This window comes from Procambarus clarkii, chromosome 6 (assembly GCF_040958095.1).
Source record: "Procambarus clarkii isolate CNS0578487 chromosome 6, FALCON_Pclarkii_2.0, whole genome shotgun sequence".
NCBI lineage: Eukaryota > Metazoa > Arthropoda > Malacostraca > Decapoda > Cambaridae > Procambarus > Procambarus clarkii.
The window spans coordinates 20,580,940-20,606,207 of record NC_091155.1 but is presented as its reverse complement, the minus strand read 5'-3'; the positions used below and the strand labels follow the sequence as shown (position 1 = coordinate 20,606,207).

Sequence of the window (25,268 nt, the reverse complement as noted above, 5' to 3'; positions counted from 1 at the left end):
CCTTGCTTTCGACTTACCTCCATAGCGTCTATTTGTAGAGCAATTGAAGATTCATTTTCTTTGGAAGGAGTTTCAATCTTTGTAACCTCAAATCTGGAAGGTCTTCGTTCTTGTTTTCCTAAGACCTCCATCATGTCTGTCATGATAACAGGCAGTGGAGCAACAGTGTTGGGGGTAGATATTGTAGTAGCAGTGCTACTGATGGCAGAGGCAGAAGTTGATGGTACTTCTAGAAAAATTGATGGGGCTGCTGGAATATTTGATGATGGGATTATTGATGGTGGTGCTGGGATCATTGATGGTGCTGGGATCACTGATGGTGGTGCTGGGGTCACTGATGCTGGTGCTGGGGTCACTGATGGTGGTGCTGGGGTCATTGATGGTGGTGCTGGGGTCATTGCTGGTGGTGCTGGCACTGTTGGGACTGTTGATGGTACCAGCAATGAATCATTTTCATCTGATGATAAAACAGTACTTTATTAGTGATTGATAAAAACTATATACAGTCAGGCAGTAGAATACTTCAATGCAAATATATAAAGTGCAACAACATAACAGCACATAATAGTACAATTAAAAAAAAAAAGCATTGAATGTAATGAAATGCCATTTTCTGGGTGAGTCTCGGAGGGTTCCCGGAGCTTACCGGGCTGATATGTATGTATTAGACAGTGGCATCAGTCAATTCTATTAGAGTTCTATGCCTACCGGTGACCACGAGCAAGAATCTGGCCCCATTAGAGAGGCACTAGGAGCAATGGCCTATAAAAACCCCCATGTGGTTGGAAACATTTCATGTCTGCCACTGACCAGGTTAGGCACCCAGAAATGTAGGCATCCTAAACAAACACCACCTGGTTAAAAATTGCTACCAAAAATCGAACTATCAAGCAGAGCTCCTAATCCGAAAACAAGCAAACAAGCATGACGTCACAACCGCCGCCAAGACGCTGTCTGCTCAGCTCCCCCCCCCCTCCCTGGGAGGGGAAAGGGGGAGCCCAGACCCCAATGCCAACCATCCAACACCTAGTTCTGAGGCTGAATATCAAAAACACGAATACTGCTGACCGGAACACAACATAAAAATTCTGTTTATTCTCCTTATAACCAACAGAAGGATCATCTTCACCTCTATAAACCATAATAACTGTGGGTAACATATGCCAGCACAAACCTGTCTTGTTGGTATTATAAATTTGCTCAGGAGATAAATTTTTGTCTGGCACCATCTCTGCAAATTTTCTTAAATATTCTTCTGCACCAGCAGCATCAGCAGATTTCCTCTCACTATGCACTTTAAAGCATATAATGCCATGGTGAAGTTTAAAGCTTTTGAGCCATCCATTAGTCTATGAGCACTGCTCAAGAATTTTCACCGATTTGTGAAATTTTCAAACCTTTTCCATGAGCAGCCAGCCTACTGCTGGCTTTTTTGCCTCCTTTTGCTTCTGCTCATACCACTGCCACACTGCATTTTTTATTTACTTGCTGTATTCCTACTACATATTGCTTTATCACTTTCACTTCTACAAAAATAGTCAAAGATATAGATTTAGTCTTAATAATTTCTGAAAATGTAGTCTTGCTAACTTCATATTCAGCATTCACAACGCTTCTCGAGATTCCACTCTCCACCTTCTTAATTAGTTCAACTTTCTTCTCAAATGTCAGCAATGTCCTCCATTCCCATCCGTAGAAGCTTTCACCGACACAATGCGTGCATTTTGACCTGACATAGTGCATGGATGGTTGTATATTTTGACGATATATCCAACAGTCATGGAATGAACGTTTCACTGTCTAGTGACACATCAAAACAATGAGACATAAATCTGTGACATCACATGGGTAGAAGGAACCAAAGTCATGCCTGATGGACAAACTAGGCCCATCTCACACCCACACCCCCGTAGCTGCCTACTACCACCAAGCAGCGAAGCCTAGTAAGCACACACACCTCACCGCTTAATCGCACATTTTTATTCAGACAAACCCAAAACAGATAACAAGGAATATCTGGATAAGTGGCATCCAGAAAGCATGTGGGTTATTTGTATCTACAGTTTTAAGCAGCGCAATGAACCATTAAACAGTTCTGATGGGTGTGATATTCTCTATTGTCTACCTAGCACTAGTATACCTCAGTGGGGTGATTTTTAAAGGTTACTTGAGGTGCTTCCGGGTAACCTTTAAAAATCACCCCACTGAGGTATACTAGTGCTAGGTAGACAATAGAGAATATCACACCCAACAAGGTTCCTCATCAAGTTGGTGTGGAATGTGGAATGTTGTGTCATGGAATGTCAAAATACCTTACTGTTGCTGTTCCCATCCAAAATATTTTGAATTTGAATTTGAAGTGAATAGGATCTTGCTTTAGGGAGCAACCAAGAGGGATAAGAAGGTATAGTATCTAAATAAAAACAAATAATCCCCAAAGGAGCCAGCTTACCTGCACCCATTCCAGCCATGAGTGTCAAGCTGCCTGATGGTACTGTGGTAGGCTTTCTCTTTATTGCCTCTTCAATGTCAAGAAGCCGTTGTTTTGCCCTTTTTCTTTCATTTTCATGTTGGTTCTCTCCCATCTCGTGCAGTTGCTCAGCTTCAAGAACTCTGTTAAGGCATGAAAATCTAGTAAATGTCTTTCATGATATAATTACATTACAGGGATGTCAAGTTTAAATATTATTTTTGTATTAAATTATTACTGTACAGAATTTACTTAAATCAAACATTTTAAATTCAATCATGAGAGTTTAAAGTGTTAATTTTATTAATAAGTGATAAAATCAACACAATATGACACATAAAACATGTTAAATATGCCATAGCTATGTTCTAAATGAAGTACAAATTAAAATAAGTTTAATAAGCGATTTCTCAGGAATGAGTACTGTACTAGAAAAATACTAAACAATAAACTGATTATTTATTCCAAAAATAAAAATGATATCTTAATTTGGACGATGTAAAAAATTTATGACACATATTTCATGCAAGATATCCAATAATAATGGACAAATAATGATAGAAACTTTGTACCGTGCACAAGAGTATGTGCAGAAAACCATCTATATATTTCTAGCCTTGTAAAATAAGCCCAGCCATTATTCTAGAAACATTCATAAGCTGCATTGGCAAATATCCATCTACAACAAGACAACTACACACAAATAATGTCTACCTACCCACAATATGTATTACGTCTCCGGACCATTGGTAGTCTAATGACCAGATGAAATAAAAGTAAATAATCAGAAAATCACAGTAAATTACTGTCCACTAGTCAGTTCCAACAAACAACCACACTCAGGAAGAAGTCAAATGTATTTATTAAATATGTAAATCAAGAAATACAGTACATATGCTCAAAATTCTCTAAAAATAACATGGCCACTCATTTTGCCTGCATAATTATTTGAAAGAACCAGCACTGAATGTAATGAAAAGCCAATTTCTGGGTGAGCCCCAGTGCCTCCCTGAAGCTATACACTGAGATAGTTCTTATCTACCAAGTCACATCAGCTGTTGAATTCTTTTGGCTTACTGGGAAGCAGAGCAAGAACCTGGACTACCATCACAAAGGCACAGGGTCCAGTGACATTTTGCTATCTCACCGAGGAAGGCATCCAGAAAGTCAGCGAGTCAAAACAAACCACTGCTTGGTTCAAAACACTGAAACCTCGAAACCCAACTAATGAACTCCCAACTAGGTAAAAAATGACCAATCTCTCAAAATTAGTGCGAGCTCATTTGTTCCACTTCCTCCACTTGTTTGGGGAGAGGGGGGGGGGGGGAAAGAGGCTCACCACCTTCCAGAGGTCTGAGCAGGCAGTTCTGGGGCAGATGCACAAACAAACACACCCGACGACCTGGAAGGGAAGGGGGGAAATATCAGGGAGCCAAAGGGCTCACCCAGAAATTGGTGTTTAATTATAGTTAATACTGGTTTTTTGAGGCCAATGTGGCTTCCTGAAGGTAACTACCCTTGGAGAAGGAAGAACCCATGGAAACTTACCAATGAGGACAAAGCACAGCAGGAATTGAAAAAATTAAGAGATTCCCAGACAAGAGGCACGATCCAAGGCCACAGAAGGATGCTGAGGCCTGGGAAACATTCATCAAATGCAAGACTACCAGAACCCTCTTTAACCTCCCAAACTAATGAACCCAAATATCAACCCAAGACATGTTCATGAACACAGCCAAAATAGAGGCATACTTTTTAACATCAAGGGCATGAGGGTAGATCATAGGCTGGCTATATAACAATACTGCAGACCTGAGATATACAAGCCTTGGAACTGGGAACCAAAGAAACAAGATCAACCCACAAAGCATCCACTGAAGCAAAACCGCGGGCACTATGGTAGCACTAGAGAGCTGCCAATGTACACAGCGTATGATGTACCCACAGCTGAACCAACCAAGTATCAATAACCAAAGGACCCCTCTGGCAGCCAACCTACTTGTTCTTTGCCAAAAAAGAGCTTGTAGAAAATAAAATGCCCACCAGGGCCAAAAGAACAGAAACTGCTCTTCCAGAGGAGAGCATGAAGCTCCCAGGGCTGACATCCAGAGACAAAGGAAACCAAAAACAGTCTGTGATTCCTTACAGAAGGAATCATGGACTAAAGGGGATGCCATAAAACAAGAAGAGGAAAGAAAAGCGAGAACTTGGTCCAACTACAATGCAGGCTAAGGCAGCGCTTGAGCAGGCCAGAGGTGAAACAAGGTACAAGACAGACTGCAAAATGAGGTGAAGATAGGAGCGACATTGAATGCATTTTGAGGTTATCTTGAGATGATTTCGGGGCTTTTTAGTGTCCCCGCGGCCCGGTCCTCGACCAGGCCTCCACCCCCAGGAAGCAGCCCGTGACAGCTGACTAACACCCAGGTACCTATTTTACTGCTAGGTAACAGGGGCATAGGGTGAAAGAAACTCTGCCCAATGTTTCTCGCCGGCGCCTGGGATCGAACCCAGGACCACAGGATCACAAGTCCAGCGTGCTGTCCGCTCGGCCGACTGGCTCCCTGCAGCAGCTCTGAAAATACGAGTGCTGTTGCCTCAAATTTGAGGTCAGAGTCAATGACCGCCCCAGATTGCATCAGGAAACGATCTGAAGGTGTGAGTAGCTAGCGCGGGGTGGGACCAAAGCTCTCCTTCACCCCTCCCGGGAAGAAGAGGGCTGCGCAGACAAGTGGTGTGGTGGCGGTGTGTGACGTTTGCTTGTTTCGTTAGATTGGGGGAGTTCTGCCTCTCTGTTTGTCCTTCAATTGCAATTTTTTCTTATCATGTGAGATCTGTTTTGTTATGCCTACCTTTCTGGGTGCTAACCCCGGTCAGTGGCAGACATGGAATGCCCCAAGTACAAGGAGGTTTCCATGGGCCATTGCTCCATTTGCCTCTCTGAGGGGGGGCCAGGCTCTGACTCGTGGTCCCTGGTAGGCTGAACTCCAATTGACCTCCCTCCCTCTCTCACCGCCTTCCTCCATCATTGCCTCCCTCCCTCCCTCACCGCTTTACTCCCTCACCGCCTTCCTCTCTCACCGCTTCCCTCCCTTACCGCCTTACTCCCTCACCGCTTTCCTCCCTCACCGCCTCCCTCCCTCCCTCACTGCTTCCCTCCTTCCCCGCCTCCCTTCCTCACCACCTTCCTCCCTCACCGGCTCATTTCCTCACTTCCTCCCTCCCTCACTGCCTCCCTCATCACCATCCTCCCTCACCATCATCCTCCCTCACTGTCTCCCTCCCTTACCATCTCTCTCCTTCTCTGCCACTCTCCCTCACTGCCACTCTCCATCACCACCTCTCTCCCTCCCTCAATGCCTCTCGCCCTCACTCCCTCCCCTCCCTCAGGTTGGTATCTAGCATGGTGGGGATATAAATCTTTGTTTACAGTTACTGACATCCTTTGTAACCATCACACACAAGCCATTTATAATTACAAATGGCGCCTCGAGAGGATTAAAAAAACTATTGCATACAGTATACTATATACAGTATGCCTTTTCTAAGGTATATAAAGATACAGTATGATTCATTATTGTATAGTTTAGTAGTACTGTATATAACAATGAAATATTCTTGATTTATATTACTACAAAAATGCATAACATTAATCCCGCCTGAAGGCATCGCCTGTTGCAACGAATCCCTCACCCCCACGAACTGGGGTTGGTCCCATATAGTTCGCCGAATCGAGGTTGCACTGTAAGCATTTACTTATATATACCTGAGGGCCACTATCTCTGATAGTCTTCTTGATTTGAGATTCTTAATATGTTTTGCAAGATAGATAATGAACAGCAAAGGAAGAAAATGACTATTGTACATTATACAGCATACTGTATATATATATCTATCTTACAAGAGTTAAATTATATACTGCAAACAATTGCCAAATATGAAGTAAACATTAATCTTACTTTTGTGCTGCAAATTTCCACTTATTGATGACTCTGAGTCGCCGATCCTTGCCTAGATGTTCCTCCAGCATGGATATTAGCTCTGACCTCTGTATTGATCCCAGGAGAATCATGGAGTCTGCAACACCACATATTCAAAAAATTTAATATTTAATATACGGTTATTTGGGAATCCTTACAACTAATGAACACTGGAAATTAAACTTAATAGTTGTTGTCAGATTGAAAGAGAATTCAAACTTGTACCAATATAATCTTTAAATTGTCTATAAAAGATATGTAAAATAAAACATATGTGATACTTTACCTGGAGAATCGACTAGGGGTAGTGATCTTATTTTTTTATGCTCTTTAAGAATGTTCTTCAGTTCCCGATATGCGATACCATACCAAATATATTTTACATCCCGCACCATGAAGTCTTCAACATAAATATTATAGGCACCAGAAGTGGCCGTTAGAATATCAGGTAGATAAGGTAGTTTCTTAATCTGGATGATAGAGTCATAAATAGATGGCTGAAGGAGTTGTGCAATGCCGTTTGCAATAAGCACAGCAATCTGTTGAACAAAAGAATTGTATCATAAACAAGTTTTTAAGAGAGTAAAGAGAGCAAGTGTAATTTATATCATATACACAATTCAATCTGGGGAAGTGCAGAGAAAAATAAATTATATAGAGTGACAAACAACTAATGGGAAGAAACTACAGTCATTCTGCTTCAATGATACTAATTAAAAAGACTCAAACCAGTGCATGAAGTAAATGATGCAGCCAATATAAACAATTACAGACCAATATCAAATCTACTTATATAAAAAACAACATTAAATGTAATGTAATAGAAATGCCAATTTCTAGGCAATCACCCAGTGCCCCCCATGAAGCTATATGCTGAAATTGTTACAATCTACTGAGTCACATCAGCCACAGAGTTTTGAAGGCCTACTGAGGGCCAGAGCCAGAACCCAGCCCCCCCCCCCTCACAGAGGCGCAGGAGCAGCGACATTAATTTTTGCCACCTCATCAGGGAAAGGAACCAGAAAGTTATAGAGTCAAAAGAAACTACTGCTGGATTCAAGAGAAAATGAAGCCTCAAAACTAGCTGGAAGAATTCCCCTATGTAAACAAATGATCTAATTCTCTTGGAACTAAAGTGAGTTCGTTCGTCCTGCCTTCCCCATTTGTTTGTGGGAAAGAAGGGAGGTAGCCCACCAACTGCCAGTGCCTGAGCTCCCAGATCTAGGGAGATCTGGAAGCTGGAACACCTCTTTCTAGAGAAGCCCCAGTGACTCCCTGATTCCCCAGTACCTCCAGGTTCATTTGTTCAGTGTAGGTTGTTCAACAGCTCTAGAACTGAGATGGGGAGTTGACCGAGCTGATGGTGTGCTCCCTGGTGACGGCAATCGGTACTAATGAGTTTCGAGCTAATTTGGGTAAATCCCTTGTTCTGTGTGAATTATTTGTGGTGGTTTTGAGGTGTATGGAAGTTTTGAGGCTTCATTTTCTGTGAACCCTCCAGTTCTCTATTAGGCTTTGCTGACTTTCTGGAGGCCTTTTTCATTTAGGTGGTGGATTGTCACCCACTCCTTGTGCTTCTGTGAGGGGTTCCATGTTCTGACTCTCATCCCGGGTAAACCAAGCAGAACTCCCGTGACTGATGTGAGCTTTTTGAATGGCACAATCCCAGCAAGATAGCTTCAGGTAGCCACCGGGGCTCCTCCAGAAAGAGGCATTACTGTAATTACATTCAGTGCTGGGTTTATTGATTGTTGTTTTACCTGTTCTTTTTTCCTTCATGGTGCTTATTTTTGCCATCTTCGTTGTTGAAATATAGGACTGAGGAACAAGTGTAGGTAACACACTGAACTTATGTTTACCAGCTTTCCATATGCTGCTGATCTTATTATGTGTTCATGTGTTTTTGGTGTTACTACTTACAGTAGGAGTTTATCATGGCTTCTACCTTAGCACAAAATAAAAATAAAAAAAGGAATGAAGAGTTGACAAGACTTACCATAACAGGAAGGATGTGAGTAATCTGGCCTGTGAGTTCAAAGACAATAACTGAAGTAGAGATGGTGTGGGTGACGGCGCCAGCCAGAGCTGCTGCACCCACAATTGAGTAACCACCTGTTGGAATGACATTTATTGCTTATTTGATACAAATTATGTTTAATTTTAATTTGCATACATAATATATTGATACAACTTGCATGATATTGTAAAGGGTGCTCTTGTCACTGCAAGACAGAATTGGTGAGGACTCTGAGCAATTTATTACACTCTGCAATTATTGCCTTAGCAACTGACCTGGAATAATGATGTGATTGTGGCCACCATAGCGCAAGCCATTAGGGAATGTGGAAGCCATTATCTCACCAACAATTCTGCCTACAGCAGCTCCAGTCTTAAACACTGGGATGAAGAGACCTGATGGAACTGGGAGGGTGCTGCATATCACACACCCAAAGAACTGAGAACATATAAAAAGTGGGATCAATAAGGATCACAATTTATAGGAAACTTTGCAATAATACTTAACAAAAAATAACTGACTAATAAAGTTAATTTAGGCACCACAAAATTTTGTTTAAATTCCCATCTCATAGAAAAGTGTGATGTAAACTACCATTGATTTACCAAAGATCATTCTGCAAGACTTACTGTAAATGCTGAGTATATAATCAGGCTGACAAAGATCCCCGTCCATGGTGTTCTCCAATTCTCAACAATTGTAAACTCCTGGACTGTGTGAACCTCCTTGGTCCATGTGATGTTACTAAACAATTCTATTACCTTGGGGAAAGGGAAGAGACACTTCAATTTGCAAAGAAATTGTGTAAGGTTGAAAAGTAATTGAAAATAGCACAAGTAAAGTACAACAAATTATTTTTAATTTGCAGATTTAATAATTGTTTAACAAATAAAATGATAGCTTCCAAGATACTTGTGATTGTGAGGTTTAGTTTCCAGCTTCTGTGCACTATAAATACAGTAATTTTCAAAAGATGCCAAGCCAGGAAGACTATGTAGCATCAGCTAGATATTGAAAAGGTGCTAAATACCACTCAAAATGCCAATACAAACGAGAACAGAAGGACATAACGGGGATGATATAAAAGGCATTGATTCACCAAAAATTCTATTAAGGGGGATATTTGTCCCCTCAATAGAATCTTTGGGGATTTGTTCCTAGGGGTCCTTAGGGAAGAAATGTTCCCTAGGAACATTAGGAAAGCAAGACATAAGATCATCCAAAAAATCAGGGCATTCTACAAGGGGGTAATTACCTGAGTATAGTTACAGGATGAGAGCTACACTTATGGTGTCCTGTCTTCACTGCATTTTGTCATAGAACATTTAGACACTAGCTCGGTTTTTGCCTCACCACCTTCCCACTTAGCTTGTTCCAACCATCTACTACTATGTTTGCGAAAGTGAATTTTCTTATATTTCTTCGGCAGGCAGCTATGTTCAGCTAGCTTATATCTATGACCGCTTGTTTTTGAAGTACAAGATCTCAGAAATTCTTCCCTATCAATTTTATTGATTCCTGTTACTATTTTGTATGTAGTGATCATATTGCCTCTTTCTTCTATCTTTGGCATTTTTAATGCCTTTAACTGCTTCTCGTAGCTCTTGTCTTTCAGTTCCATGGGCCATGTAGTAGCATGTCTTTGCACCTTTTCCAGTTTGTTGTGCTTCTTAAGATATGAGCACCATACAACTACTGCATATTTCAGCTTTGGTCTCTTAAAGTTCATGAACAATTTCTTTAATATTTCACCACCATGTATTTAAAATTATATTTGGAATTGAAAAGCATACCACAGGCTCATATAATGTTCTTTATGGGGTTTTCATGTGATAGTTTTATACAGTATCTAGAATCACCTAGATCTCTTTCTTTGTCAGAATTTTGTAAAGCTTTTTCACATACATGCAATTTGTAGGTTGCGTGTGGTCTACTTTCTCCTATTCCACGTTCTATTACATGACATTTATTCACGTTAAATTCCATTTGCCTAGTTGTGGTCCATACATTTATTTTGTCGGAGTCTTCTTGAAAGGCATAACAATCATCTAGGTTTCTTATCTTCCATAGTATCTTAGCATCATCAGCAAACACATTCATATAATTCTGCAGGTCGTTTATTCTGCAGGTCGGTTGTTTATGTAGACATTGAACATTACCGGTGCAGGAACTGAACCCTGTGGTACTCCATTCGTGCCATTTCTCCAGTTCGATGTGTTGCCTTTGACTACTGCTCTCATTTTGACTATGTGCATGACTATGTGGGACAATGTAGTTCAAACAAAAGTGAGCAGGAGATTATTTGATTAAGAGACTATGGGTTAAGCAGGTGAAACTGATATGGAACCTAGCCACACCATTTCCCATTGCCTATTATGGTGGTAGGAGGAAGGCAAAGGGGAAAGGTCAATTTTAGAGCATGCAGTTTATTATTAATAACACCACCCCAACAACCCTGGGAATGGATGCAGATTGCAGAATGAATGCCTAGATAGAAATCTGAATAACGAATCCCTTTCCGGGGAAATGGTGGAAGCATGAATGGCCTTCCTAGATGTGATGTCCACAAGTTCATGTGATATAACTCTAATATGGCTGGGAACCCAGCACATTTGGCTCACACATCTGCCAGAAATAAGAAACAGTTTGTTTTGGATGTCAACCACCACAGGATGCACAGAGTTCAACATGAAAGACTTGAGTACCATGAGAGGACTGCAAGAGTCAACCACAATGACAAAGTAACAGTGTGCAGCAAAATCAGCTGATCAAGAGCATACAAAAATTGTATACACTTCTGCTGTGAAGATGCTAGTCACCCACCCTCTCGGCCTGACTCCCTGCTTGACTCCCTCCTTTCCTGGTTGTGATGTACAACGAGTGTTAGGCCGGGCATTTCACTAGTTTAACTCTCAGTGGTAAAGGTTCACATTTTATATTCAACAGCAAGTAGACCCTTGGTTTTGGAGACATTTTTAGGCTTTAAATGTTGATTTATATGCCAGCATATACAGTAAACTCTCTGCCTGTCTATTTGTATCTGGATAAATCTCCGGTCATCCGGATTCTATGGACATTCATCCGGATATGGATACAGAACTATCCAGATGTGATTTTGGCTGGATGACACAGTTTTCCGGAGCAGCGTGCTCTTACAGTATGTAATTTGCCTTTTTCCATGTATCTGCCTGTACCAGGACTCCTGCACACACACACACAAAGATGACTTAAAAATCAATTGAAGTGTAATGCTCAGCTCAGATGAGGTTTTTCTCAGACTCCATCTTGACCAACTACCGTGTTTCTACCTAGCTCCTTGAGCATTTTTTCCACTTCATCTTGAAACACCTCTACATACTCTATGTTATTCTCTGGAATTCGTAATATGTCTGGTTCCCTGAAATCTTGCACAAACACACTTTAGAACTGTTCGTTTAGTGTTTCACACATTTCCTTATCATTTGTTGTGAATTTGTTCTCATTTCCTACCTCTATATTTTATCCTATTCCTAAAATTTGTTTTTATTGAATTTATTGAATAGGCCCGGTTCTACAGTGGCCCCCATCATTTACAAATTTAATCCGTTCCCAGAGATGGTTCGTAAACTGAAAATTTCCAACCCGAAACAAATTTTTCCTATAAGAAATAATGTAAATTGAATTAATCCGTTCCACACTAATAAAAATATTAGCTTAAAAATAGACTTCATACCTAATTCACACTAATACTTAGTACTATAGTATGTACAAGTTATAGCTTACCTTTATTGATGACTCTTGTTGGCGTATGGAAGACGGTGAAAACCCCCCTCCTCAGGAGGAGGAGGATAGGTGTTAGTGTTTGGAAGGGGAGTCCCCTTCCATTATAATATCAGGCAGTGATGACTTTTCTGGGGTACACTCTCTGGCACGTTTTGCCTGCATACCATTAGGGTCTGCTTGTGGCTCACTGCTTGTTTTTCTCACTAAAAACCTTTCCATAGAGACTTGTTTTTCCTACGTTGTAACACTTGTCTGTAGTGAGGCATCACAGAGTCATTAAAAAGGTTAAGGCAAAGGCCTACTACAGCTTGCTTTGGGTGAGTCGTTTCAACAAAAGTTTTCATTTCTTCCCATAGTCTACACCACTTCCTAATTGAGGAAGGGATATTCTGTACTGCCTCCTCCTTTCCTGAAGAAATTTCCTCAGCTGCCTCTTGTTGCTACTCCTTGTGAAGGGCTAGGATTTCTTCGGTGGTTAATTCTTCGCTGTGTTCCTCCACTAACGCATGACACACAACACTCACAACACTGTGAATGCCATTTCTTTTTCTAAATTTCTCAAACCATCCCCTGCTCGCTTTAAACTCTTTTGTATCTGCATCACTTGTTTCAGGGGTTTTCTTTAAAAGGTCTTCATGCAATAGCCTTACTGTTTCACAAATGATGGCTTCTGAAATGCTATCACCGCTAACTCTGAGTGATATGAGGTATTGAGTAAATACCTGTACTCATAACCACATCTATGACCTGTTGTATAAACAACAGGTTATAAAATCATTGTCTTAGAAATTAAATGATGAGGCATGAAATTCACAGAAGAACATTCTTGGTCAATTCTGTACAGTACTGTTTATGGATATACTCTTCCAGCCTGGGTGGAGCCTCCATAGCCAACTTTTATTTTATTTATTTATTTATTTATTTACTGTATATACAAGAAGATACATTGTAGTGAGAAAGTACATAACATTGGTGTTCTTACATTCTTGCAAGGTCACTAACATGCATAGCATTTCGGGCAGACACTATAACATATTATACCGGTATACCACTCTCAGGTATAGGAAACCTGGTAAGATTATTGGTGACCTAACCATGGGTAAAGTTGTGCTCATTTATTGTACAGGGTATTTATGGTTAACAAATAAAACTTTAGACATCTTTAATATCTATGCAATGTGAAATAAAACAAATATTCAGCATCTACACAATAATAACTGACCAAAGAATATGTGCATAGTAACTGTCATAGCAGGAAGACTTCCCACTACTGTTAACATATATGGCAATCCTATTACAATAGCCTGATAACATCTTTTAACTAAGTTTAATATTTTGACCACTGTTTGGGGCTATCTGCAAATTTATCTTTATTTATATATCACCGCAATAAATTTAAATTATGCCAGTACAAACTAATAAGAAAATGTAAACTGAACTTTCCTGCTTTAAGAATATAGGTCCAAATTGGTAAGACTATGAACATCTTGGTAACTTTTGTTCAACATACCATCAACATTTCCTAAGTAAACAGTGTGGCAGGTGGTTCCTATCTAGTTTACTTAGTAGGTGGAGAATGTAAAGTGGTGAACGTTGAGGTGAGAGGAAAGGTTTCCAGCAATAAACAAGACCAAACTAGCCAGAAAGGTGAATGAAATGAGGCCTAATTATAACAGTAGGGAAAACAGCTGTTGATTTGTGGCAGAAAGAGAAGGAGCAAATTGTGCCAAGCCAGAGTGTTAAAAGCTCAAAAGCAGTATGAGAATAGTATGTCAAAGTTCCTGTGGTGACTACCTACCTGGTGATGTGTTGACTGATGGGAAGCTATGAACTGCCCCAGAAGAGGAGGAAACTGGATAGTGAGCATGAAGAGCGTCACCATGACAGGATACGCAAATCGGCTGATAGATAAAAACACAGACACCTGAATTCACCTCTCGCAGGGTGCATCAGGAGGGACAGAGTATAGGGAAGGGAAGACAGGATTAGGATTTAAATGAAAAGATGAAATTGGAGAAGACAAGGATTGGGGGCAGAACAGAGCTAGTGCACAAAAACCAAAAAGGTGGGAATGTTAGAGCTAATGTAAAAGATAAAAGTTGAGGAAGACAGTTCACAGATAGTTTAGTAGATTATAAGATATGAACTTTATATAATAAAGTGTTTAATGCAAAGAAAATATGTAATGTGATGATAAGAAAAACTGAAAATAGTAGGTAATATAATGCAACTTATGATGGAAATAATCAGTACAATAACAGCAATTTAAAATAAGATTATTAATGAACTATATATATATACCTGTACTCAAATGCTTACTGTAAGGGTTATCAAGGTGGATGAAATATTTAGTAATACTTACAACTCATACAGAAAACATGTTTATAAGCTTCAAGCATTCTAGAACTACTTACTTGTGGCTTGGGTACAGCCAAGTACTATTATGGCTCTCAAAAACAAATGAGATATAAACTCACCTGATATTAAAAAATCAAGTAAGTAGACGTTCTTATATGTCAGAGGTAATTACAGACAAAGTTCATGCCAATTTCAAGATCATAAATGTATATCCACAAGAGACAATATTTGAAAGTTGACTTACTGCCAGTATTTCTTATGACTCAGACTCACCTGTTGGTGACCGCCAAGTTCAGTGCCGAAGAACTGTCCAAGGCCGAGGGGGAAGGACAGGGACCCATAAATCATGGTGATGAAGAAAGGGTACAACAGGCGACTGTCAGGGGATAAAAAATGGGATGGGAGCACATAAAAGGGAATCTCATGCAGGATATCAAATTCTGGATATTAGTTCAGAAGCAGCTCCTATAGGTCATCTTCCAATTGCACAATTTGAAGAAAAAAACTATAAAATTAATTCACTATACAGTAGAACCCTTTTTTCAATAAGTAACTATTATCTTTGTTTATTAAATTGTGCCAATCATTCTAATATATTTATCATCTGGAACCCTCACATTAATACCTCATGGAATTAATATCTCATAGTGATGGCATGTTACTAAACATTCAGGTCTTGACATAGATTAACTCATTTTTAACTGAATTTATCTGAGGGTCACCAACTCTAGTGGCCTCCAAGGGTACAGGAAGTCTGTGGGTAGTCAAAGGTATCCCCACTATTCCTGAAGATATTTTCAGCTGAGTTTTAAAATGATGGCTCCAATATAGAATCTTGGAAATTTATGGCCTCAGCATGTAGGCAATTCCATGAGTTTATTAATTATGTCCTTTGATACAGTAGTTCAGATGGAGGCATACCAGAGATTTGTAAATTACCAATTATTTTCATTTGAAGTTAGAGCTTTGTTTGATTATTCCTTAGGGTTGGATGGCTGTTCTGACCCTTGGGTTCCAAGAAAATCAGTGATAAAGTTCAACCTAAGAAAATAGTTGTGAGGATGATGATAGAGGAAAAAGAAGAGATCATCCATAATGAGGCAATGTGATGTCTCACTACAGACAAGTGTTAAAACATAGGGAAAAACAAGTGTCTATAGACAGATTTTTAGTAAGACAAGCAAGCAGTGAGCCACAACCAGGTCCTAGTGGTATGCCTGCAAAATGTAAGAGCGTACCCCAGAAATGATATCACTGATGTCATAATGGAAGGGGACTCCCCTTCCAAACACTAATACCTCTCCTCCTTTCCCCTTTCTCACTCTCTTCCATACACCAACAAGTCCTCAATAAAGGTAAGATATACTTATACATACTGTAGTACAAAATATAAATAGTAGTATGCATAAAATATATTTTTAAATTAATAATTTTGGGGCTGAGGAATGGATTAATTCAATTTATGTTATTTCTTATGGGAAAATTCATTTCGGTTTTCAAATTTTCGGTTTTCAAACCGTCTCTGGGAATGGATTAAATTAGAAAACGGAGGTACCACTGTACTTCAATGATATAGATGAGAATATTACAAACCACATCATCAGACTTCCAGATGACACTAAAATTTATGGTAAAGTGGGAAGTGAACATGATATTGAGGCCTTACAGAGAAATTTACATGAACTTCACAAATTGTCAGAAGACTGGCAGATGCTTTTTAATATTGTAAAAGTGCAAGACTTTGCATGTTGGGCAGAACAACCTATGTCTCAACTACTAAATTAACATTACCTTGCAGCAGATTGATGAAGAAAAGTCCCTTTGAGTCAGAATCCATTATTTACTGAAAGTTGTGCAAGAAATGGGAGCTGCAGTAAAAATGCTAATATAACCCTAGAAATTATCAACTGTACCTTTCACTTTAAGGAAAAGAAGGTAGTTATTCAACTGTATAAATCTCTGGTGTACCTCACTTGGATTATTGTATCCAAGCATGAAGACCTCATCTTCAGAAAGACATAGTTGTATTTAAGAAAGTTCAACACCAGGCAACAAAAATCATTCTAGAACTAAGTCAACTCTCATACTAGGACAGGTTGAGGGCCACAGTACTAACAACATTGTAAACTAGACATGACAGCGCTGATTTAATTGAAACTTTTAACATTCAGTACTGAATTTAATAATAATAATAATAATAATAGTTTTTATTTAAGCAAAAGTACATACTGTACATACGGAAATGGGATACAAGACAAATGTAGGATGTATAAGTATGGCAAGTACAGTACTGTAATATGCTTAAAACCATTAATATACACAACGTATATTTCCTCCATAATATGGAAAAAATTAAAAAGAAAAACTTGAAACTAATTGAGATCAAAAGCAAAAATGAACTTAAGTAGAAAATAGAAAAAACTCCACCTTTGATACATCAATGCAACCTGTTAACATGAAAACTAATTAGTTATTTTTTAATTAGGCTATATTTTAATGTATTTTATTGTTTTCATCACTCTTTGTAATTTGAAATGAAAATGGTGGAGTTTGGAAAAATTTTGACATTAACGTTACCTGAATATTTATAAAAACAACAAAAATATGTTCTTAACAATTGCACTATGACGTTTTTGCCAAAAACAAGTGCACAGTGCAGGGGTTAAACATTATTTGTTATTTATTTATATTACTTCAAGAATCCCAGAGAACCTCATGGATAACAGTTGATGTTTGTACCTGGCCACTGCAGTATTAAGCATCTGCCTTAGCTGCAGTGTCTTCTATATTCAAATACATTTTAAGGCTGTGAAGAGATACCTAATACATGTACTACTATCATATAAATAGTCAACCCTTGATGAAAGATCAACCCCTAGTATAAGACCAATAGGTGGGAGTATCTATATCTATCTATCTATCTATCTATCTATCTATCTATCTATCTCTCTCTCTCTCTCTCTCTCTCTCTCTCTCTCTCTCTCTCAAAACATGCAAAATATATATACTCACCAAGTAAACATTTTTATTATTTTATGTTGACCCAACATTGTGGTCACATTGTGTAAGTATATAATGAACAGGTGAAAAGTTTTGAAAAAACTCTATGGAGAACCAAACCACTATTTCAATATTCATAGGTTTCATTGGTTGTTGCAATAAGAACCAATCCTACTTAAAGATGGGAATGGGGGGTTGACTTGGAATCACCCCCCTCCCCCTATGATACTCTCCATACAATCACAAATCATAATATTAAGTTGTGTGAGGCTAACCACAAGCATCTGGTCTTCAACCTCAGACAAATGCTTTTTTGACACAGTTATAGATTTACCGCAGGCCTATGTATTAAGCCTGCAGTGTTAACTTGAGGTAGGTTTTTAATTGAATTTTGGGTTCTACTGTATATAAAATGATTGTACTTTTACCAAAAGAGTAAATCTAATACTATATAAAGTATTGAATTCATCTATACAAGTTGCAACTGCATGAAAGATATTCACACAGGGTATGATACAACTGAATCTGTCTTCAGAAGTGATTTATTAGTCAAAATTCTGCCAGTGTGATAATTTAGTAGAATATATCACACAAGGAACAAACTTGTACAACCATGAGCAGCTCTCAGCATGTGGTTCCTCAGTGAGTGCCAAAGGGTGCAAGGGGAGGAGAAGGAGGGACTCTGGACACAGGTGAAGAGTGGGAAAAACATTGTATAACTAAAGGTCATATGAATTGTCAGTAATATTCTACCATCAAAATAATCTACTGAGTACAGGAATTGTAAAATTAATAATATTTTAAGTGAAAAAATATTTTAATAAAAAGTACTGGTACTATAAAAGGCCAAAGCTTTTATGTTAAAAAAAAAATCCAGTGTTGAATTTAATGAAACATCATTTTCTGGGTAAGCCACAGAGGCTCCCTGAAGCTATCCAAACTGATATGTGTTATACAAGTTTGGGGTCATCAGTCACAGGAGTCCTAGCTTATGCCTACCTGGGACCACGAGCCAGAACCTGGTCCTCTCAGACAGGCACAGGAAGCAATGGCTTATGAGCACTTTACATTTAAAGTATGTCATAATTGCCACTGACTGGGAAAGGATCCAGAAAGGTAGGTGAATAAAAAGGTCTGGTTACCCTGTGCAATATACATCCCAAAAGATCAAAATAACTACCCTAGAATGAAACCAAACATACAACCCTTCATGCGACAAGCAATTCTGCTCAGGTAGCGTTATCCCCCCCCCCCTCCCTTTCTCCCACACTCGGTGACTACTCAACAGCCAAGTGACCCGGGTTCCGCTCAAAAATTGCTGAAAACAGGACTGCACCCGGATCAGAGTTACAGGAGGAAGAAAAAACGAATCCAGTTTGAGAATCACATATGAAGCCCAGCCATGTCCGAACCTGGAACAAAACTAACTGAGACTTCCACCAATTTACCAGGAACCCAAACCCGGCCAACTGGGAAAGAACCAGATCCTTGGCTAACAGACAAGCAAACCGGCTGGGAGCCCACACCAATCAGTCATCGTAGGCCAACACCCGAAGCCCTAGCAGATGCAGACGAGCTACTATGATCCGAGATCAGATGTGTAAAAACATGAGGTGCCAGATTTAAGCCAAAAGGCAGACAACGAAAGCAGTATGCCTGCTACCCCACATGGGAACCCCCAATCAATCCCTGAACTTCGGATGAATAAAGACATGGCTATAAGTGTCCCAGAGGTCATGGGAAATCATCCAAATGCCTGGCTCGAGGAAGAGCCGGACCTGGGACAACGTGGTCATCCAAAAAGAAGGGAAAGGAATCAACTGGTTCAGACGAAACAAGTCCAGAATGTGCCAGAGATCCACACAGTCCCATTTCGGAACTGGAAACAAGCAAGAAACTCACTTGAGAGATGAGGTTGTTTTGACCACGCCCAACCGAAACCACTTCGAGATGACCTGAGAGAGGGATGAGGGAAGAAGCCAGCCCCTGAGACCCAACTTCCCAATACCACCAAAGGCTGGAAGAAATGACACGAAAAGCTCACGAATCGCGGGGACCAAGCGTGGGCAAAAAGATCCAGCCTCCCCACCATTGTCCCGTCAACTAGGCGACCTGTGAAAGGGCCGACACGAACACCGAGAAGTCAACCACCTCACAGAACACTGTGCCAACCAGATGATGAAGGCCCCAGGAAACTCACTGTCGCAGAAACTGGCACCAAAGGCTTACCCCCAACCAACAGAGGTCCGAGCCCTGTCACAACCCAACCGAGAGGACTAAGAACGAACCCCCCCCACCCCCAGCACCAACAAGTCCAAAATAGGATGGCAACTGGCCAAAGTCACCTACAGAAACTGGGCAACGACGTCCTCTGGGAACAACAGAGGACAAAATGACGAAGAAGACAGCCAAGACCCAAGCTGAGTCCAAAAACAGAGCTAGCACAGCCTGCCGACACGTGAGGTGGGAGAAGAAAAACATGGAAACCGCCTCCATGGAGGATTGGTGCAAACAGGTTCAGCAAGGCAAATGACGCCTGCAGCAACTGAAATCAAAACCCCCAGCTGAAGGCTCCTCACTCAACACCCCCACATCCTCCAAAAGCCAATCCAAAAACAGCTCCAGAAGGCCGAAGAAGTGCAAGACCGAGACCAAATGACCGCAAATCCAAAGATCCTCAGCTGCCAAGGCTGAGGAACCTGATCCTGAGTGGGAACCTGAGCATGTAACTGCACCAGACCCACATCACAAGGAAGCACAGGGGCTAAGGGGCACTCTTTGAGGAACTAGAGCAAGCCCCCTAAGAATACCTGCAACACAGAAGAATCCTCCCACTACTCAAGCATGTGAGTACGACAAAAAGCCAAGCTCCAAGAGAGAAAATGGGGCAGTCTACCAGCCAGGAAAACTCCGGAATCTAACAACGCATCCAATACAGAGAAGAACTAAATTAAAAAAAAGCCGGAACCATTACAGAAGCGTAAACCAGGTCTCGCAGGAGGCACCAAGGGCCTCCCGAACCTCCCAGGGAAAATCCGAGAGGATGAAAACTTCGGAAGGACGAGTCCAAAGAATCCAAAGGCACCTGGAAATGAACCCCTGGGGGGAAGGGGAACTGCATCTAACTTAAATTCATACAGGGAAGGAAGAGTACGAAAAACCCCTCCCTTGCAGCATGAAACCTTGCCCAGAAGGCACAAGGGCCTAAGCAGAGTCAAAAGGAGCCCCAAGTGCTCCAAGCGGACTCCCTTGAGCCCCGGGAACCTCGACACAGGTCCAGGGGGCAGAACCCTCTTCCATGCCCACCTCCTCTGAAGAAAAGGCAGAGGAAGGGGAGGAACTTCCCGAAGGAAAAGGCAGGGAAGCTTGTGGCTCCCCAAGAAAACTAGTGTTGAATGTAATGATGTGACAATTTCTGGGTGACCCCTGATGCTGCCCTGATTTCACCCCCCCCCCCTCCCTTCCAGGACATCACATAGGTCTTGTTTGTGCATCTGCTCCAGACCCTTACCACAAACCAGTAGTGGTTTGTTTTGACTCACTGACTTTCTGGATATCTTCTCCAGTGAGGGGACAAAATGTTAATGCTCCCTGGGCCTCTGTGAAGGGGGCCAAGTTCTGGCTCTGGTCCCTGGTAGGCCTAAGAACTCCAGTGTTGATGTGACCTTGAGGTTATCTTGAGGTTATCTTGAGATGATTTCGGGGCTTTTTTAGTGTCTCCGCGGCCCGGTCCTCGACCAGGCCTCCACCCCCAGGAAGCAGCCCGTGACAGCTGACTAACTCCCAGGTACCTATTTACTGCTAGGTAACAGGGGCATTCAGGATGCAAAAAACTTTGCCCATTTGTTTCTGCCTCGTGCGGGAATCGAACCCGTGCCGCAGAATTACGAGTCCTGCGCGCTATCCACCAGGCTACGAGGCCCCTGGTAGATGGGAATCAACTCTGTGTATAGCTTCAGGGAGCCCTCAGGGCTTTCCCAGAAATTTGCATTTCATTACATTCAACACTAGTTTTTTAAGACTCAGCAAAGCTGATAGATCATTAGGATATTGATCTATTTTATCATCTTATACCAAAATAATACAAGACCATTAGTTTAAAAAACAGTGAAATTGCAAAATAAATATAAAAAATTATGTTTCTCTTAACATGATACATATACAGTATTATGAAGACACTAGAAAGGTTTGCATAGAAATCAAAGGGACTAGCAATTAAGGTACCATAGTTACTTCACTGATGACAAAAGATAATATCACCAGAAGATTTCTTAAATTTACAGAAATTTACTGTAAGTGTGCTAGCTGAAATTAATATCAGTAACGTATCAATTCAAATTGAACAGTTTCATACTAGGCAGAGAAAGTACTAGCTTATACTGTACTCTATTCAAATATACCTTTGAGAATTAATTATAAGTTACAAATTGGTAACACAACTTTGATGAAAATAAACAATCTATATAAGAAGGTTAGTTGTGCTTTTTTTTATAACAGTAAGATACTCTTGCCTTATATAACATGTCATAGACACCCAGGAGCACTAAGCAACTTGCTTTCTCTTCACTGCATAATTAACAACACTAAAAATAGATTGATATTTTTAACGAGAAAGAAATGAATGACTTTAACGACTTAAAGAAATGTCAGTTTAAAAAGTACCAAAAAATGCAATGAAGATAACTAAAAACCAATAATAAAAAACCTAATGCAATATTTATTAATATTAACTACCATTGATTAATACAATACATTATTTTTTTATTAACTTGCTAATAACTTTAATACCTTTTGACCTAGTGGGGACTAGGGCCCTCTAGTCCCCATCAGGCCAAACAAAACTCTACTTGATATATTCTAAGAGTTGCAAGACACCTCAACGAGATAGCTTCAGGAATCTTCAGGTGCTCCCCCAGAAATTAAAATTATGGTCTTGTATAAATAGAAGTATGTTTTTGTATATTAAAAATAAGTTGAAGCTAATGGAGCATACAATTTGAAGCCAACTAAGCAAAAAATCTGAAAACCCAGTACAAGCCCCAGTAGCTTCCTGAAACTACTGTATCTCGCAGAGATGGCTCCCCACTACTGGGTCACATCAGTTGCAGGAGTCCTGTTGGACTACCAGAGGCCAGAGCCTGAACTTGGCCCTCTCACAGAGGTGTAGAGAGCAGGGAACTAATATCATTGCCCTCACTGGGAAAGCATTCAGAAACTCAGCTAAACTTTACAGACAATTACATAGCTCATAGAAAATGAAGCATCAAAATGACCAAATGACTAAGCAAATGATTCATGCTAAACAATTGGTTCCCTCTAAACTAACTCAAACTCGTTAGTACCAATAGCTACCACCAGGCATCCTGGAGCCCCAGCCCACAGCTGTCACCATTGATCAGTTTGGAGCTAATGGACAACGAAATGAAAACATGGTAGAGAGGAAAATAGGAAGGCACCAGGGCTCTACCCAAAAGAGACATTACATTACATTTAATGCTTTCTGAAGTTAAATCCCCACTAAGAAGCAGGAAAACAAGGGATTACCAAGTAGGAAAGTTGGCAAGAGCTAGGTCGAAGAGGAAACCTGGCTCAATATTACATAAGACCATCTGGAACCAAGGATACTAACCAAATATCAAGGATGAGGTAACAATTATATTCCTAAAATAGATTAATGATAAATGATATAAGGAGATAAAAATTTAAATACCAAATACCTCTTCTGAAGGAAGGCCTTCATCTTTTTGTTCTTCCTCATGAAGATGACGTAACGACGATGCGAATACACGAAGAGTGCACCCAGGAAGCCACACAGAACTCTGTTGGCAACCAAATTGGCTCCATAAGGATGCTCATAAGATATAAGAGTAAACAAAACAGAACACTAAGTATCAGGATATGAGAGGGGCTGATGAACTAACGAATGACTAAGGGTTCAAGAATTATGTAAGCTAAATTTTGGACACTAAAGATGCAAGACTAAGCAAACAATTAAATAATGTACAGTAATAGGAATATAAATCAATTGGTTACAAAAATGGACTGAGGTAAGAAATCTAAAACTTACATTACAAAGTTGCACAATGGAAGGCACCATATTCAATTTATGAAAAATGTTACTGTATTTGTTACCAACAACCAAATCATAAAGCAAGAGTGGATTTATAATTATGCTTATGAATTTGACTTGAAGTGTGTCAATATACAGTATTGAGAACTGTGATTTAATAATGGACCTTTGAGTAAGTAATTACAGTTAGGTAATTACTAATAAAAATTTTACTAACTTGCATGTAAGGATGAGCAAGTAAGGACTATAATAATTATTTTACAAGAGGAAAATAATAAGGATATCACAGGTAAGTATTTGACAATGAATATGTCTCTAGATACCAAAACAATTATTTTAATGACAATAACTTGATTGTCAAAACTATGATATAAGAGTGGAGCAAGAGCAATGCCAGCACAATGGTCAGTGCATCTGGTTCACAACTAAGGGATTCTGGGTCTGATTCCTATGGCAGGATGAAGATATTTGAGCATGTTTTCTTTCACTTTCACTGTTCACCTTGTAATATATAAGTACCCAGGAGTTAGACAACTGTTGTGGGTTGCATCCTGGTAAAGGTCAATCATAAGTGGCTTCCATTTGGGGCTTCCAGTCCCCAACAGGTGAAACTGGAAACCAACTGGCTGAAACGCTATAAGTGCTAGTGGCTTTACAAGAATGTAAAATCTTCATTGCTATGTACTCTCTTAACCCCCCAATGTACCTTCTTGTACTAGGATACTTGAAAATTATATGTTATAAGAGTGGAGTAGGAGCAGTAATAGTAGCACTAGTACCAGAATGGTAAAACACAGAAATAAAGCAAACGATTGCATGTTGTGCGGCTACATGGATTACCTTAAAACTAAGAGAGGTGAAGTACAGTAGCTTGCAGTAAGAAGAAACAGCACTCATGAGGTTGCCATTCATGATATGTATTTTCTATTGTCAGGAACAGGAAGCCTGTTAGGCCTACTGCGGTCCACTTAGGCTAACAACCACTGTAACCCTACCCAGGATGCAACCCACTACACTCAACTATCTCCTAAGTGCTGTAGGTGTAGCACCTATTTACTCTTGGGTGAACAGCATCATCAGGTGTAAGGAAATGTACAAACAAATGTTTTAATGAGGATAAAACAAATGTTTCTACAGTATCTCTAAGACAAATTGTGAAATGATTGTAAACAAGAATCAAGAGCACGCACATGCAGTGATCGCTTATCAACAGCACAACTACTGTCATACAGAACAATATAAATTATGTGTGAATTTTATTCCTAAAATAGAAATGTATTAGCTTAATTAAGGAGATGTTAATGCAGGTTCATATGTGAATGTCTAAGTGCACTTATTGCAAATAAGAGATGGCTTTATGGGTATACAACTAACAGAATATTAATGTGGAATTATAAATTATTACTAAGCCTTAGGTACCAGTATATGTATATGCAAAATTATGATGTTAAACCACAAGATAATATTTAAAGCAATAGTATAATATTTAAATCTGCCATTTTAGTTTATATATATAAAGGTCTCCTTTCCTAAACAAAATATATCACAAAATGTAATTCCAAATTTTATATCTAACATGCAGCATAGTTATTAAGCCAAATGCTTAAATAA

At 39.8% G+C, this 25,268-nt stretch overlaps 1 protein-coding gene across 10 annotated transcripts in view; it reads right to left on the bottom strand.

The window, feature by feature from the left end:
• Window positions 1-25,268, bottom strand: part of LOC123753916 (chloride channel protein 2) — a 124,130-nt gene that overhangs the window by 28,205 nt on the left and 70,657 nt on the right. For 5 of the 10 annotated variants that reach the window (XR_011223116.1, XM_069306183.1, XM_069306189.1 and 2 more), the window contains exons 9-18: window positions 23,305-23,406; window positions 14,861-14,963; window positions 9,097-9,228; window positions 8,743-8,905; window positions 8,447-8,562; window positions 6,737-6,989; window positions 6,430-6,547; window positions 3,189-3,224; window positions 2,453-2,613; window positions 18-457 (exon numbers count right to left, since the gene is read on the bottom strand). Coding sequence is in view for 9 of the 10 variants with exons in the window: in XM_069306183.1 (XP_069162284.1) it covers window positions 18-457; window positions 2,453-2,613; window positions 3,189-3,224; window positions 6,430-6,547; window positions 6,737-6,989; window positions 8,447-8,562; window positions 8,743-8,905; window positions 9,097-9,228; window positions 14,861-14,963; window positions 23,305-23,406 (1,624 nt within the window). In the remaining variant the exon portion in view is untranslated. Of the gene's footprint in view, window positions 1-17; window positions 458-2,452; window positions 2,614-3,188; window positions 3,225-6,429; window positions 6,548-6,736; window positions 6,990-8,446; window positions 8,563-8,742; window positions 8,906-9,096; window positions 9,229-14,027; window positions 14,131-14,860; window positions 14,964-23,304; window positions 23,407-25,268 lie in introns of all 10 variants that reach the window. The other 5 variants (XM_069306195.1, XM_069306200.1, XM_045735885.2 and 2 more) reach the window with 3 other exon arrangements.